We start from the raw sequence: 13,871 nt of genomic DNA, 5'->3' as shown, positions 1-13,871 counted from the left end.
AGTAAATATGAGGGCCGCCTATAGAGGCTTACAAATCTTTTTTTTTGTAGAAACCGAGTACGATCTGTCACTACAAGACATATACATCATCAAAATGTAATAAACACGATAACCCAAATTCAATAACCATGAGTTCCACATCCTTTGAGAATTGAACCTGAACCTCCAAGATTTTAGAATTTATGTCAACCACTATCAACCTTGCCATGGTGGTTGTGTTGGGAGTGCGCGTGGTTTTTTCTTCTCTAAAATTGGGACAAACTTGGCCTATACCCTTTCTCACATGGACAATAGACTAGGCTGGCAAACAACATAGCCTCTCTCTCCCTTTAAAGTCTAAAATCAGATCATTTAAACCTAAGGCAGAGTTTCACTATACAAAAGTAGCTTAGGCAAACTACCCGTGAAGTAAATTCATTTGTATTTATTACTCCTCTTCAGAAATCTTAACTACCCACTCCATACACTTTCCTTGTTAACATAAAAGAAAAAGATCTCTTCACCTGTTTCTTTTTTATATATTAATGTTCCTTCACTCTTACATTTCAACAGGTGTATAGAGATCAGACATAGAGAGAGAAAGTGTTTGTATGTGTGTGTGTCTTGTAAGAGAGAGAGAGAAACACAATTGTGTCTCACAAATAAATACATATACTTCTCCTACTCCTTATTATTCTCAACTTATTAGAGAGTGAGTTAAAGAGAGAAATTGTGGAGCAAAATTAGTTCAAAATGCGCCAATTATATCTAAGAACAAGAAGTCTCAAACGCCTCTTCTCATTTTCAAAAGAAAATCATAATACCAATGATCCTTTTCATGATCATGAAAACAAGAAAAAACCCATCTCTATTTTACCACCAATTGAACAATCTCAAAAACCCACTTGGAAATGCTTCTCTTTTGAAGAAATCTTTGATGCAACTAATGGTTTCAATAAAGGTTTGTGTGAAAAAAGAAAAACCCATTATGTTTTTCTATGTGTTTAATCTTTTAGAACTAATTTTTGAACTTTTTGATTGAATGGGTTTTCAGAGAATTTGGTTGGAAGAGGTGGGTATGCTGAAGTTTATAGAGGAGTATTGAAAAATGGACAAGTAATTGCAGTTAAAAGATTAACAAAAGCTTCAACTGATGAAAGGAAAGAGATAGAATTTTTAACAGAGTTGGGAACAATAGGTCATGTTAAACATCAAAATATATCTTCATTATTGGGTTGTTGTATTGATAATGGACTTTATTTCATTTTTGAGTTCTCACTTCATGGTTCAGTTGCTTCTGTTCTTCATGGTAAGTTAGGTTATTTTCATTAATTAGATCAAAATCAAGAAACCCATTTCTTCTTAAAACTTATTTTGATTATATGATTCTTAATTTTCAGATGAGGAATCACCATTAATGAGTTGGAAAACAAGGTATAAAATTGCAGTTGGAACAGCTAGAGGGCTTCATTATTTGCATAAAGGTTGTCAAAGAAGGATAATTCATAGAGATATTAAAGCATCTAACATTCTCTTAACTGCAGATTATGAACCTCAGGTATGATCCTTACTTGCAATATATAATTTTTCGACAGTATTTTTTATGACGGCCGTTGGTTCGAATAGTCCCACATTGACTAAGGAAGAGCCACAACATTGTAACTAATTAGTGTCTAATGGTAGATTTCATCGAAAATGTGTCTATTTTCTTTAGCTAATGTGTTTTGTTGTAAATATTTTAGATTTCGGATTTCGGGTTAGCAAAGTGGCTTCCATCTCAATGGACTCACCACTCTGTTGCTCCAATTGAAGGAACATTCGGGTATGCAATTCAAATTCGTTTCCGTTACAAATTGAAAATTCGTTTCTTCGTATAAAACTAGGACAAACATTTATACTTGTTCTTGTTTGTGTTACTAGATACTTGGCACCCGAATACTTCATGCATGGAATTGTCGATGAAAAGACAGATGTTTTCGCCTATGGAGTCTTTCTACTAGAGATTATCTCTGGAAGAAAACCCGTTGATGGATCTCATCAAAGCTTACTTAGTTGGGTAATGCTTCTACTTATTTTCCATTCACACCACTATACCAACTTAAGAACAATGTTGTTTGATTGGATTTCCATTGATTATGCAAGAAACCGACATCTTTTCGAAAAATGGATTTACTCACTTTTCACATGTAACAAATGCTTAGAACTGTTTCTATTGAAGTGTGTATAATTTTTACTTTTTTACTTCTTCCCCACTATTTTTTCCTAATGACAAAAAAGAACAATTTTCTACTAATTTGTACTCTTCCTTTTTCATCGAAACCCGAAGGATATAAGACATTTTTGGCCATTCACATCGCAAGAACTCAATCATGTTTTGAGCTTGATACTAATGGTAGATCTTAACAGGCAAAACCACTACTAAATGAAGGAGAAGTAGAAAAACTGGTAGATCCAAAACTTGAAGGTGATTATGATGTTACACAATTGAAAAGGCTTTCTTTCACATCATCTCTCTGTACTCGAACGTCGACTATGTGGCGTCCTACAATGACTGAGGTACTTAATCTTCATCATCTACCTAATAACTTTTGCTTTTTGTTTTCGGCTCTCTTATTATATCCCTACTTTAAGTGTATCGCACTCTTGACATATTTTGCTATAATTGGGTTTTAGACCTTCCTCTAAAATCGTATAAGTAAATTTTGCGATAACTTTTTTTCTTTTTGACTTGACAATAAGATGTTATATATATCAAATCGTTTTTGTTAGTACGTAGACTCAACCTGTGATTGACTTTCAATTTTGTTTTTTAATGATTAGGTAGGCAATCTTATTGATATAAATTGATTAACTAACCATGAGAAGGATTAGTCAAGTTATGTCAAACTTTTCATAGTTGTTCTCTTGTTCTCACATGAGTTTTAATGTTGTTTTCAACAACATAATTTTCGTCAATATTTACGATAACACCTAATTGATTAATTTATAAAACGATGGCGTGCTTTGAACTACATCACATCGTTTTCTTAGACAGAGTCTCTCTATTTGGATTTTACTTTGTAATTTCTGTGGGGTTTACGACTTCAATAATCTTTGAATGATTACGCTGCCGCCCATCAGATCCACCTAATATGACAAGACAAAAATGCATGGAAACATATATATGAAGGACAAGTAAGAAAGCTACCAATCTAGTAAAAAGAAACCAAATCAATCCTTTGAAGTGAATTACTAAATCCGAATTTGATTAAATAAGATATGTAATAAAGACAGTTCTTTGTGTTATTTTTAAAAGTACTAGCTAAAATGTTAGTGAAATTTGCATATGCAAACTGCAGGTTTTGGAGGTAATGGTGGATGGAGAAATGATCAAAGAGAAGTGGAAAATGCCAGAGGAAGAGAAAGAAGAAGAAGAATTCTTGGGTTTCGAGGATTTAGAATGTGAGTTTGATAGCCCATTTTCAACTTCACCTCTCAATTCAAGCTCAACGAGTAGCTCTTAGAACCGGAACGAAACTTCATGCTACATAGAAATATATACAAGATAAGAAGTGTGATTGTTTTGTACAGTTTTGTATGCTTAATCCAATTATATTCATCAAATCCTTCAACATTTCCTAGTTTATTAGATTCTAATTTGAAAGTTGTATGAGTTTTTCTCTGTGTTGGGTAAATGGAAACGTCTATTAACATTAATCAATCACATAATCTGTCGGTCTACTGACTTATCCATTCCGCAGGTGAATGTATAACAACTTGTTTTGTGATTTTGAGCAAGAAAAACTTTAGAAAATAATACTCTAGAAAGGTTTAAATGCAACTATCCATATAAATTCCAATCAAATTAGAAACTAAAACAAGCAATAAAGGAAAGTGAATAGAACTATATGGGCCTCAAACTTGACATGGCTAAGGCTTTTGATAGAATTGAATGGAAACTTCTCACAGAGATTATGCAACAGTTAGGGTTTTCAGAGGATTTCTGTAAACTCATTCATCAATGTATCTCCACCACTTCCTCTCTTGTCCTTCTCAATGGATCCCCTGGACCCTTGTTCTCCCCCTCCAGAGGACTGAGGCAAGGAGACCCCCCTGTCTCCTTATTTGTTCATTATCTGTATGGAGGCCCTTAGTAGACTTTTGGGTAGGGCTCAAGCTGATGGAGTAATTCAGGGATTTAAGTTTTAAGATTCAACCACTATCATTACTCATCTCTTCTTTGCAGATGACTGTCTACTTTTCTTAAAAATGGATCTTCCTTCTGTGCATAATCTCCTAGGTCTTCTTCAACTATTTAGTAAAGCATCTGGACAAATGATTAACTTTCAAAAGAGTGGTATCTTCTTCAGTGCTAATGCACACCACAAACACAACAGAATCATCTCCAGAATTCTCAAAGTTAGACCTATCAACAAAGAGGATCCTTATTTAGGAACTAATATATTCATAGGCAAATAAAAAATTAAGCTTTCATTCCTATACTGGATAGACTCCAACAAAAACTCAGCATTTGGAAGAGAAATCTGTTCTCTCAGGCAGGAAGAGGTGAACTGATCAAATCCTCCTTGTCTGCTGCCTCTAGATACCAAATGGTCATTGTTTATCTGCCTTGCAAGATAAAAAAGTCCATCACTTCCCTGCAGAGGGAATTTTGGTGGGGAAATTTAAGTAACAAGAAAAAAATATACTTCAAGAATTGGAGATCAATCTGCAAACCTAAGACTAAAGGTGGTCTAGGAATCAGAAACATTGAGCTAGATAACACATCCCTCAGAAGTAAGCTTAACTGGGTCTTTAAAACCAAACCTTCCACAACCTGGGTCCAACACCTAAAAGCCAAATACCCCCCCCCCCCCCCCCCCCCTCTAGACAAAATCCTTCTTCATCCTCTTGGCTTTGGAAATCTATTCTGAAAAACCAATCTTCTGTGGATAACCATATCATTTGGGATATTGGTGATGGATCAAATATTAGCATATGGGAAGATCATTAGTTTCCAGGGTTGGGAAAGATAAGCCAACCCACCTCCCAGCAAGGTTACTCTAAGGTATCTCAACTCATGAACATTGATCACACTTGGAATTCTGATGCCTTATCCCTTCTTTTCTCGGTTGATATTCAAAATAAGATAAAATCCATCCCTCTAGACTCCCATCTTGATCATAAAAAATGGGCTATGTCTAACTCAGGTGATTACACTATGTCTCTCCTCTATAAGCACCTCACTCATGCTAACACCACTCCATACAACTTCAGTGAATGGAAAATCTCTGGAATCTAAGCCTGCACCCCAGAATTCTCCTCTTCTGTTGGAAACTTGCTCATGATATCCTTCCTTTAAATAGCCTTCTTTCCACAATCATACCTAATCTCACTTCTGTTTGTCCTCTTTGCTCCTCTGATGAAGAAACTTTAACCCATTTCCTACAAACATACCCAATACTTCAGGAAATTCTTAGAAGTCTCACTTCAGTGAACATAAATGATGCCGCTATCACTTCCTTCACTGATTGGTATAACTATCTTTCTAACCTCACATCAGATGAGGACACAAGGATAATTTAACCTTTGGAACAAATGGCTATCATTATGTGGCACCTCTGGAAGCATAGATGTTAAATAGTCTTTAGAGGAACACAACTCAACAACTTTGGCTTAATCCACAAAATTCAGAGTTACTCTCAAACACAATCTACTCTGAACAGAAAACACTCACCATCTAGAAATCTCAACTTACAACTCTGGACTCCACCACCTGAAGGCTTTATTAAGATTAATTATGATGTATCTTTCGTATCTAAGTCTTTGACTTCATCTCTAGCCTTCATTGTCTCGGATTTTACAAGAAACTCAGCAGCCGAGGAATCCATCCTCACCACCTCCAGGTCAGTAGATGAAGGTGAAGGAAAGGCAACTCTTTCGGGAGTTATCTGGGTTGTCAAGCATGGAGTCAGACAACTTATTTTGGAAGGAGACTCGGCCAATGTAGCAAACTTTTTAAATGGATTGCCAAATACCATTCACTGGACGACAAGACATATAATGAAGAACATCAAGAACCTTTCGTCTTCTTTTGATAACATTACTTTTGTGTATGTAAATAGGAAGGCTAACTCTATGGCGAACTGATAAGCCTAAAAATAAGTCTATTCCCCAAGTGTAGGGGTCAAGTTATAGTATTTCTAATAAGTCGAGTTTCGTTCCAAAGGACAAGCTATTTTACCTAAATCTTGAATTAAACCCCCTTTCAAACTTTTGATTTGATTTGGAAAATACTATGAAAAAAAAAGAAAGCAATACTAATAGACTAATAAGAATGAAATCAAGGTGAGAAGAAGAATCTAGGGTTTTCGATTTCACCACATAAATGGACTACTTAAAACATGCATTAATTAACAAATCCCTTTTCTCAAGTATAACTCAAAATCTAACATAATAAACTATTTAGATTTCGGAATATATTCTTTAATAACACAATTCAAAATCAAGAATTTATGATTGACTATCATATAAAACTAATTTCCTACACTATCATTCAAGATCTAAAAGGCATATCTCATCTAATAAATCAATAAAAGCATGAAATATCTAATTATAATACATGAATGATAATAAGGTTATAGAATCAACATGAAATGACAATCAATAGGCATTGAAACTCAAAATAAGGATTCATTGATTTATAACATATCTCAAAATAAGCCCAAATATGGGTTTCCTCTACACCCTAGATACAAAATTTAGCTACTCATGGAATCTAAAATAATATTCATTGAATTCATAAAATAAATAGAATTACAAAAGATTAATGGAAAGAAATCACCAAGAATGTTCACAATCCATATTCCCATGTATCTCCAGTTTGATGTCCAATTTAAGCTCCAAGTGTCTCAAGAATATTACCCAAATCTCCAAATAATAGCTTATTAGAAGATAAAAGAAGAGAAATTTAGAAGAGAAATAGAAGAAGAAGTGATTTTAGAGAAGAAGTTATAGAGAAATTAGAAGTTTAGATGAAGAAATTAGAAGTAGAAAGAAATTAGAAAGAAGAAATGAAGGTGGTAGAGAAAGTAGAAGAAGATGGGTTTAGGGTTAGAAGATGGAAGGAGAATTGGCTTAGAAATTAGAGAAGGAAGCCTTCTGAGAGGGATTTTAAGTCTAGCCTTTAATGGAGGAGCAAGAGATTTATTTATAGAGTTGAGTTAGGGTTTTGGTTGGGTCAAATGGTAAAAGGTGTGAAGATGAGGGTTAAAAGGGTAAATAGAAAGGTTTAAAAGGATAAAACCCTAGTTAGGCTGGCGGCTAGGGTTTAATGTTGGATTTCGGTTTGATTTGGTGTGGCCGGAATCATGGTGTTAAGTTGCGGAAGGAACAGCAGCCGTCGATTCTCACGCGCAAGGATCTGGAGTGACGATACAAGGCCACGTGTCTCGGAGCACGGTACTTAAACTGCTTCGGGTGCACGGGATAATCAATAAAACACGGGATGCACAGGAGCCGTCCGATCTTGATGACGCGGGAGGTTGCGGCCAAGATTATAACGTGGGGGCGGGACTACTGGAGCAACCTGACTTTGACCTTGGTTTATTCCTTCGTCCGGACTCCGATTTGACTTCCGTTTTCTCCTACGGACTCGTCTCGACCTCTACTTTTCAACCACGCACTGACCTTGGCCAAATTTCCAGAATGTCCTTGACTCCAAATGACCAAAATACCCTTTATGCATCTTTTTCTCATTTTTAACCGTTTTTCACACCTAACTCTGCAAAAGACACCTAATCAAGAAAACCAACCATTTTATTACAATAAAGACTCGAAACAGACTAACTCGGCTAATTTAAACGACTCCGATGGGACATTTTTATGACCCATCACGAACTCTGTCGCAACCATCACTAGGAAAAATGGACTAAGTATTACTAGTTGTATTCTTAACTATTCTCTTTCCCATCATAACATCCATGTAACTCATTTTGCTAATCAATAGATGTTATGCTTGTTTTAAAAAAATTATTAGACTAGGTCTTTCTTCATTTGAATGTAGAGAACTTTCAAATACTTTAAACAATGATGAGAAATGTTATTGGGCCCGAATTGGAGGCCGGCCACAAGCCGAAGACTGATGTGGCTTGTTTCTATTGATCCGGCCTTGTGGAGAGAGATTTGATCCGACCAATGGGAGGCAACCACATTAGCTTTCAGTAATGTTTGTATTTCTAAAAAAAGGTGGTCAATACGCGGACAACCGTTCTTCTTATATGGACAACTATCTTATGTGGACAATGCAAAAAAAAATTTTTTTTATATGGACATCAGTTTCTAAGGGGACAACTCTCTATTATCTTCACTCAAGTCCTCTTAGAATCAGATGTATTATTTGATGACCTCTCTCTTTCTCCATAAACCCTAGGTTAGTTTAGTCTTCATCTCTTCTATTACTTGTTCTTCATCATCACCCAAATTTCTAGAGAGAGAAATTCCTTGGAGAAGCATTGGTGGTTATGGCATCAAACAAAGGCAAGGGAGTTGTTGTAGAATCTCCCCAAAGACAAAGGTTAGAACCCTAAAACTCTAAAACCGACCATGAAGAAGAAGATGGTACTGATGGCAGCGAAAATTAGAGAAGATGTGGAAGACGAAGATGGATCTGTTGGTTCCGACTTTGAAAACGATGGTGAAGAGGGAGATGAATCTGGTAATTCGGGTTGTGCAAAAATATGACATAACAGAATATCACTTGCGACGAAAATCTGGCATAATCAGAAAATTTGCCAGATTTTCGTCGCAACTTAGCTTCTATTATGCAATATTTTCGTCGGTTTTCTCCGAATATACGGCATAACAGAAGCTAAGTTGCTACGAAAATCTGGAAAATTGTCCGATTTTGCCAGATTTTCGTCGCAAGTTATGTTCTGTTTTACCTCATCAATGTCATTAATGCCTATTATAGAAACACCCGGAAAAACTTCTTCAGGTGCAGATTGAGGGATTTTGTCTTCTTCATCCATCTAGGGTTTGATAAAAAAAAAATGGTAGAAACTACAGTTTACTTTTAGTAGAAGTGAAGAAAGAAGAATAAGACTAAGAAGAGATTTTGTCTTCTTCTTCCATCTAGAGTTTGATAAAAAAAATGGTAGAAACTACAGTTTACTTTTAGTAGAAGTGAAGAAAGAAGAATAAGACTAAGAAGAAGGAAGAAGATGAAGAAGAAGAAGACAGTTTAGGTTTTCAATCTTTAACTATTATTTTTGTTAGTAGTCCACAAGTTACTAATTATTAGTATTTAAGACTTTATGGAGTTGTCCCCTTATTAAATCAAAGTCAACTAAGTCAAGCATAGTTGACTCGCATCGGATCCGAAAATAGTTATCCATATAAGAAAAACGGTTGTCCGCGTATTGGCCACAAAAAAAACTAACCTCTTAAAACGATGAAAAATGACAAATCAAAGACCTACCTTAGTTGGTACTTGTTTGTGAGTTTTTTGGAAAATAACTAGAAAAAATTCTTCATTGATTTGTCAATTACCATTTGGTAGTTTTTAGACAACCAAATATTCCTATTATTTGGTCGAAAAGCCCGATCGGAGGAGGAAGTTTTTTTAGGAGAGAGAGACTCCCCAGTGACGTCAGCCCTCCCCTTTCCACTTCCCCCACTTCCAAGCTCAGAAACCCTAAGATCTCCCATCGGCAACCCTTTTGCTTCCGAATCCTTCTAAGATCCTGCCTCAAATCATCTCTGGTATTCATTTATCGTTCGTTCTAGGCTAATCACTACCTCAAGCTTGAGTGATTCGACCTCCTCCCAATAACACGAAGAGCTTCCTAAACCCTCCGTCATCTTTCTTGCATGCAGCTTGGTTGAGTCTCAGACGGTAACTTCGCCGTTGGTGGAGTGTCATCTCGTAGGTCATCAAACACAGACGTTCGGCAACCCCGAGAGTGATTGGAACACGCCTGATTCTCTCATTTAAGGTACGTCACCTCGAGCTACTGCGAATCTCTTGGTCTTCTTGACCATTTATTACTCTCTCTCTCCTCTCTCTCCTTCTGATTTATTACCTTTTGTTGTTTGGTTTTCCGAAGCTGGTTTTATTGCGCCTCCTCTTTTCCTTCTTGTTTGTTTTGTGCTTCTCGACTTGATGCTCGTCTTGTCCGACGAGTAGTTAGTGACGGGTGGTTGGCTCCCACCAATTACAGAGCATGCAATATGATCATTGCATGGTAGGTTTAGGCTTTACCCCCTTACCTCTCCTCCTTTTAAACCCCTTCCCCGACCTTCAACCTCCCTCATCTCCACTTCTTCTACTTCAAAGAATCCATAACAGAACCCTCTCTTTTCTCCTCTCCCTTCTTTCTTCTTTCCTCACCATCCTAGTTACCCTAACATCACCTTCTCCCTCGTCCCTGTCTCCCTCCCAACCCCTCATGGCCACTCACTTTGCTATCTCCCCAAGGGGTCACCTCTCTCTCCGCTACCAGAAACCCTCAGTTAACCACGAGCTTCAGGAGACATCGGAAGGCTGGGTAGCACGTTGGTGCTGCCCGGAAGAGGCTTCCTTAGCTCAACTGAGGCGTATGCTCTATCCCCTCTCGATCTTTTTCAGGGACTGTTTTTACTCTAGTGTTGAAGGTCCGGTGAACACTTTCTTGATCAAACCCAAAAGCCTTTTCGTCCTTAATACCCTGAATGCTGGAAGACCCTGGATTATGAGGGGTCGTCTTCTCGTGCTCAAACAGGTGGTACTCCCACTGAATGAGGAAGTAGACGACCTATTCTTTGAGCCCATGTGGTGCACCCTCTACAAACTTCCCCTCTCCATCCAAAACAAAGAAGACTTGGATGTGATCTTTGAAAAGATGGGGAAGATCATTGAAATCAAACCCAGAAGCTTGGGCTTCATCAACAACAAGGTCATAAAAGTTCACTTTCTATATGATGTTCGTACACCACTCCTTGCTGTCATCAACCTTCTCTTTGCCGACAGAGAATGCTCCATTAATATTAGCTATCAAAAATTTCCCGGAGCAATATGTCAATCATGCCGGATCATCGAACACCCTCTCGGCCATTGCCCAGAACCAGAACCAATCCCCAACTCCGATGACGAAGACGACTCCAGTTACGAGCCGATGGAGGACACAGAGGAAGACCATCAAAACCCTAGGCCAGAAGAACCTATTCTTCGGGCACCTCCACCATCACCAGTGAGGGCCCATAACCATGAAACCCTTCGGATTAACACCAGTGGAAAACGAGTTCGAACCAACTCCTCACCCCTCTCGATCAGTTCCTCAGAGGACTCACCCCCTTCATCCCGACTGCATGCCCGTTTGGTGGATGACATGGAAACCAGGCACCTTCTCGACCAATCCAATGCCATTTACCAAAGCTTGGAGATGATCAATGCTCATGAAGTGGTGGGGGCCTCTAGTCCACCCGTCTAGTCCAGCCTGTTTCCTTGTTTTTAGTTATTTTTCTGCTTTTGCTTGTTTGGTTGTTAGTTTTTTGTTTTTTGTCCTTTTTTCTGTTAGTTTCTCCTGGTTCAGTTGCAAGAGTCTGGTCCCCCTTCGAGGGTGATAGTGTGGTGGCCTGGCCCCACCTTTTGTGCCTCTTGCGAAGTGAACCAGGACGTCCAGGTTTTGTAGGCGCCCCCCCCCGGGGTGCCGTTAGATTTATTTTGCTTTTAGTGGTTATTGTCTTTTTTGTTTCGGTTTAATCCTGTTGGTGCCTCTAGTCTTTCGTGTGCTTCTTGGTGGACTCTTCTTTTTCTTTCTCCCCGACTCGCGGCAGTCCCCGGCCCTTGCTGTTTTTGGAGATGACCTCTTCTAGTCAAACCCTTATGAGCAACCCGGGTTTCACCCTTCAAAACCTACCAAACCCGAGCCCCTTAACCATCCTGGCCTGGAATGTCCGGGGGTGTGGAGGCTTTTTAAACCGAAAACACCTCTGGCTTCTCCTCAAAGAACACAACCCTGACCTTCTTTTTCTGTCCGAGACAAAATGCATGAACATGAATCTGGACAAGCTCCTCAACCTTCATAATAGTTACAAGAAGGTAACAGTTGAACCAGTCAACAAAGCAGGGGGTCTAGCCCTCTTCTGGAAAACGGATATTGACCTCTCGATTCTACAGACTTCACAAAACATGATTCACGTGTCCCTTCACTTTCAAGATCAGGCAAACAACCTACTCATCACCGGGTTTTATGGCTGCCCCTACAACAAAGACAAACAAATACCCTGGGACATCCTTAAAGAAGTATCCTCAGCCCAACCCACTCCTTGGATTGTCATTGGTGACCTGAATACTATCATGTACCCGTCTGATAAAAGCGGTCCCCCTAAACCTATCCCTCCCTCGGCTAGGAAAATTGTGTCCAGCATTCAGGATATGGGCCTTCAGGACTTAGGCTTCAGCGGCCCACAATTCACTTGGTCCAATAGGCAATTCCATGGTACACTGATCCAAGAGCGTCTGGACAGAGCGCTCGCCAACTTGGACTGGCTTACTACTTACCCTTCCTCCAGCATCACTCACCTCCCAGGGGTGGGATCTGATCACCTACCTATTTTACTTACCACCCACTCCTCTTCTTTCTTGAGTGCAAAACCCTTCAAATTCCTAAGAACTTGGATGTCCCACCCACAATGTCAAGCCTTTATCCTCGAACACTGGTCCAGGGACAACTACTTGATTCAGCAGAAGCTTAACCAGCTAGCCATCAAACTTTCTCAGTGGAATAGAACGGTCTTTGGCCACATTGAGAAAAAAATCAAACACTTAACCACCCTGCTTCAGACTTCGAATAATCCTGTGGGTGTTCTTCAACTCACAACCCAGCTGGAGGAGGCCTACAACCTGCAGGAGAGTATCTGGAAGGAAAAATCCAGAGTAGCGCATGTTCAGCTGGGAGATAGAAATACAAAATTCTTCCACGCCAAAGCAATCACCAGAAACCGGAAAAATCACATATCATACATCAAAAGAGATGACAATTCTTGGTGCTCGGATTCCCAGGAGATTTCTAATCTCTTCCTGACAAACCTTCGAAATATCTCAACCACGGCCCACCTACTCCCCACTAGCACTATCAAAAACCTTTTCACTACTCAGATTTCTGCTTCACAAAATCACCTCCTCATCCTATCTCCCAACGAGGAGGAAATCAAAGCATCCACCTTCTCCCTGAAAACTGATGCTGCTCCAGGCCCGGATGGTTTTCCTCCCTTCTTTTACCAATCAAACTGGGAAACCGTCAAACCAGACATCCTTCAGCTGGTCAAAACTTTTTTCACCACAGCCACTTTACCTCCCGCAACAAACCACACCCACATCTGTCTCATACCTAAATCCAAAGCCCCTCAAACCACAGCTGATTTCAGACCTATCAGCCTACTAAATACAACCTATAAAATCATCACCAAAATCCTGGCAAACAGGCTGAAAACTACCCTCCCAGACATCATATCCCCCTTTCAGGCGGCTTATGTCCCCGGTCGCCAAATCACAGATAATATTATCATCAGTCAGGAAATCTCTCACTCCTTCAAGAATAAACGTGGATCGAAGGGCTTTTTTGGCTTGAAATTGGATATGTCCAAAGCCTTCGATCGGGTTGAATGGCATTATTTGGAAGACATTCTGGTTAACCTAGGATATGACACACAATGGATCAAAATGATACACGCCTGCATCTCCTCTTCCTCAATGGCAGTGCTTATCAATGGCAGACCGGGCCCAGCTTTTAATGTGACTAGAGGCTTAAGGCAGGGAGACCCACTGTCGCCTTTCCTGTTCGCCTTAGCCATGGAAGGCCTGAGTCGCCTGCTTGACTCTCCTGATAGTCCTCACAAATTCATCGGTTTTTCCACTGCTCGAGCCACCTTCA

General features: G+C 39.2%; 1 protein-coding gene across 1 annotated transcript; it reads left to right on the top strand.

Annotated features, from left to right (window-relative positions):
* Positions 1–359: 359 nt before the first annotated feature.
* Positions 360–3,699, top strand: LOC147556464 (Protein kinase superfamily protein). Its single transcript, XM_086664367.1, has 7 exons — positions 360–940; positions 1,034–1,288; positions 1,380–1,537; positions 1,722–1,801; positions 1,900–2,035; positions 2,386–2,535; positions 3,318–3,699. The coding sequence occupies exons 1-7, from the start codon at positions 733–735 to the stop codon at positions 3,480–3,482; spliced, it is 1,152 nt and encodes a 383-aa protein (XP_086520493.1). The 5' UTR covers positions 360–732; the 3' UTR covers positions 3,483–3,699.
* Positions 3,700–13,871: the final 10,172 nt, after the last annotated feature.

This window comes from Eschscholzia californica, unplaced genomic scaffold, assembly GCF_041429995.1.
Source record: "Eschscholzia californica isolate CP2 unplaced genomic scaffold, dmEscCali1.0.p SCAF_2, whole genome shotgun sequence".
NCBI lineage: Eukaryota > Viridiplantae > Streptophyta > Magnoliopsida > Ranunculales > Papaveraceae > Eschscholzia > Eschscholzia californica.
This window is presented reverse-complemented; position numbering and strand designations above follow the sequence as displayed.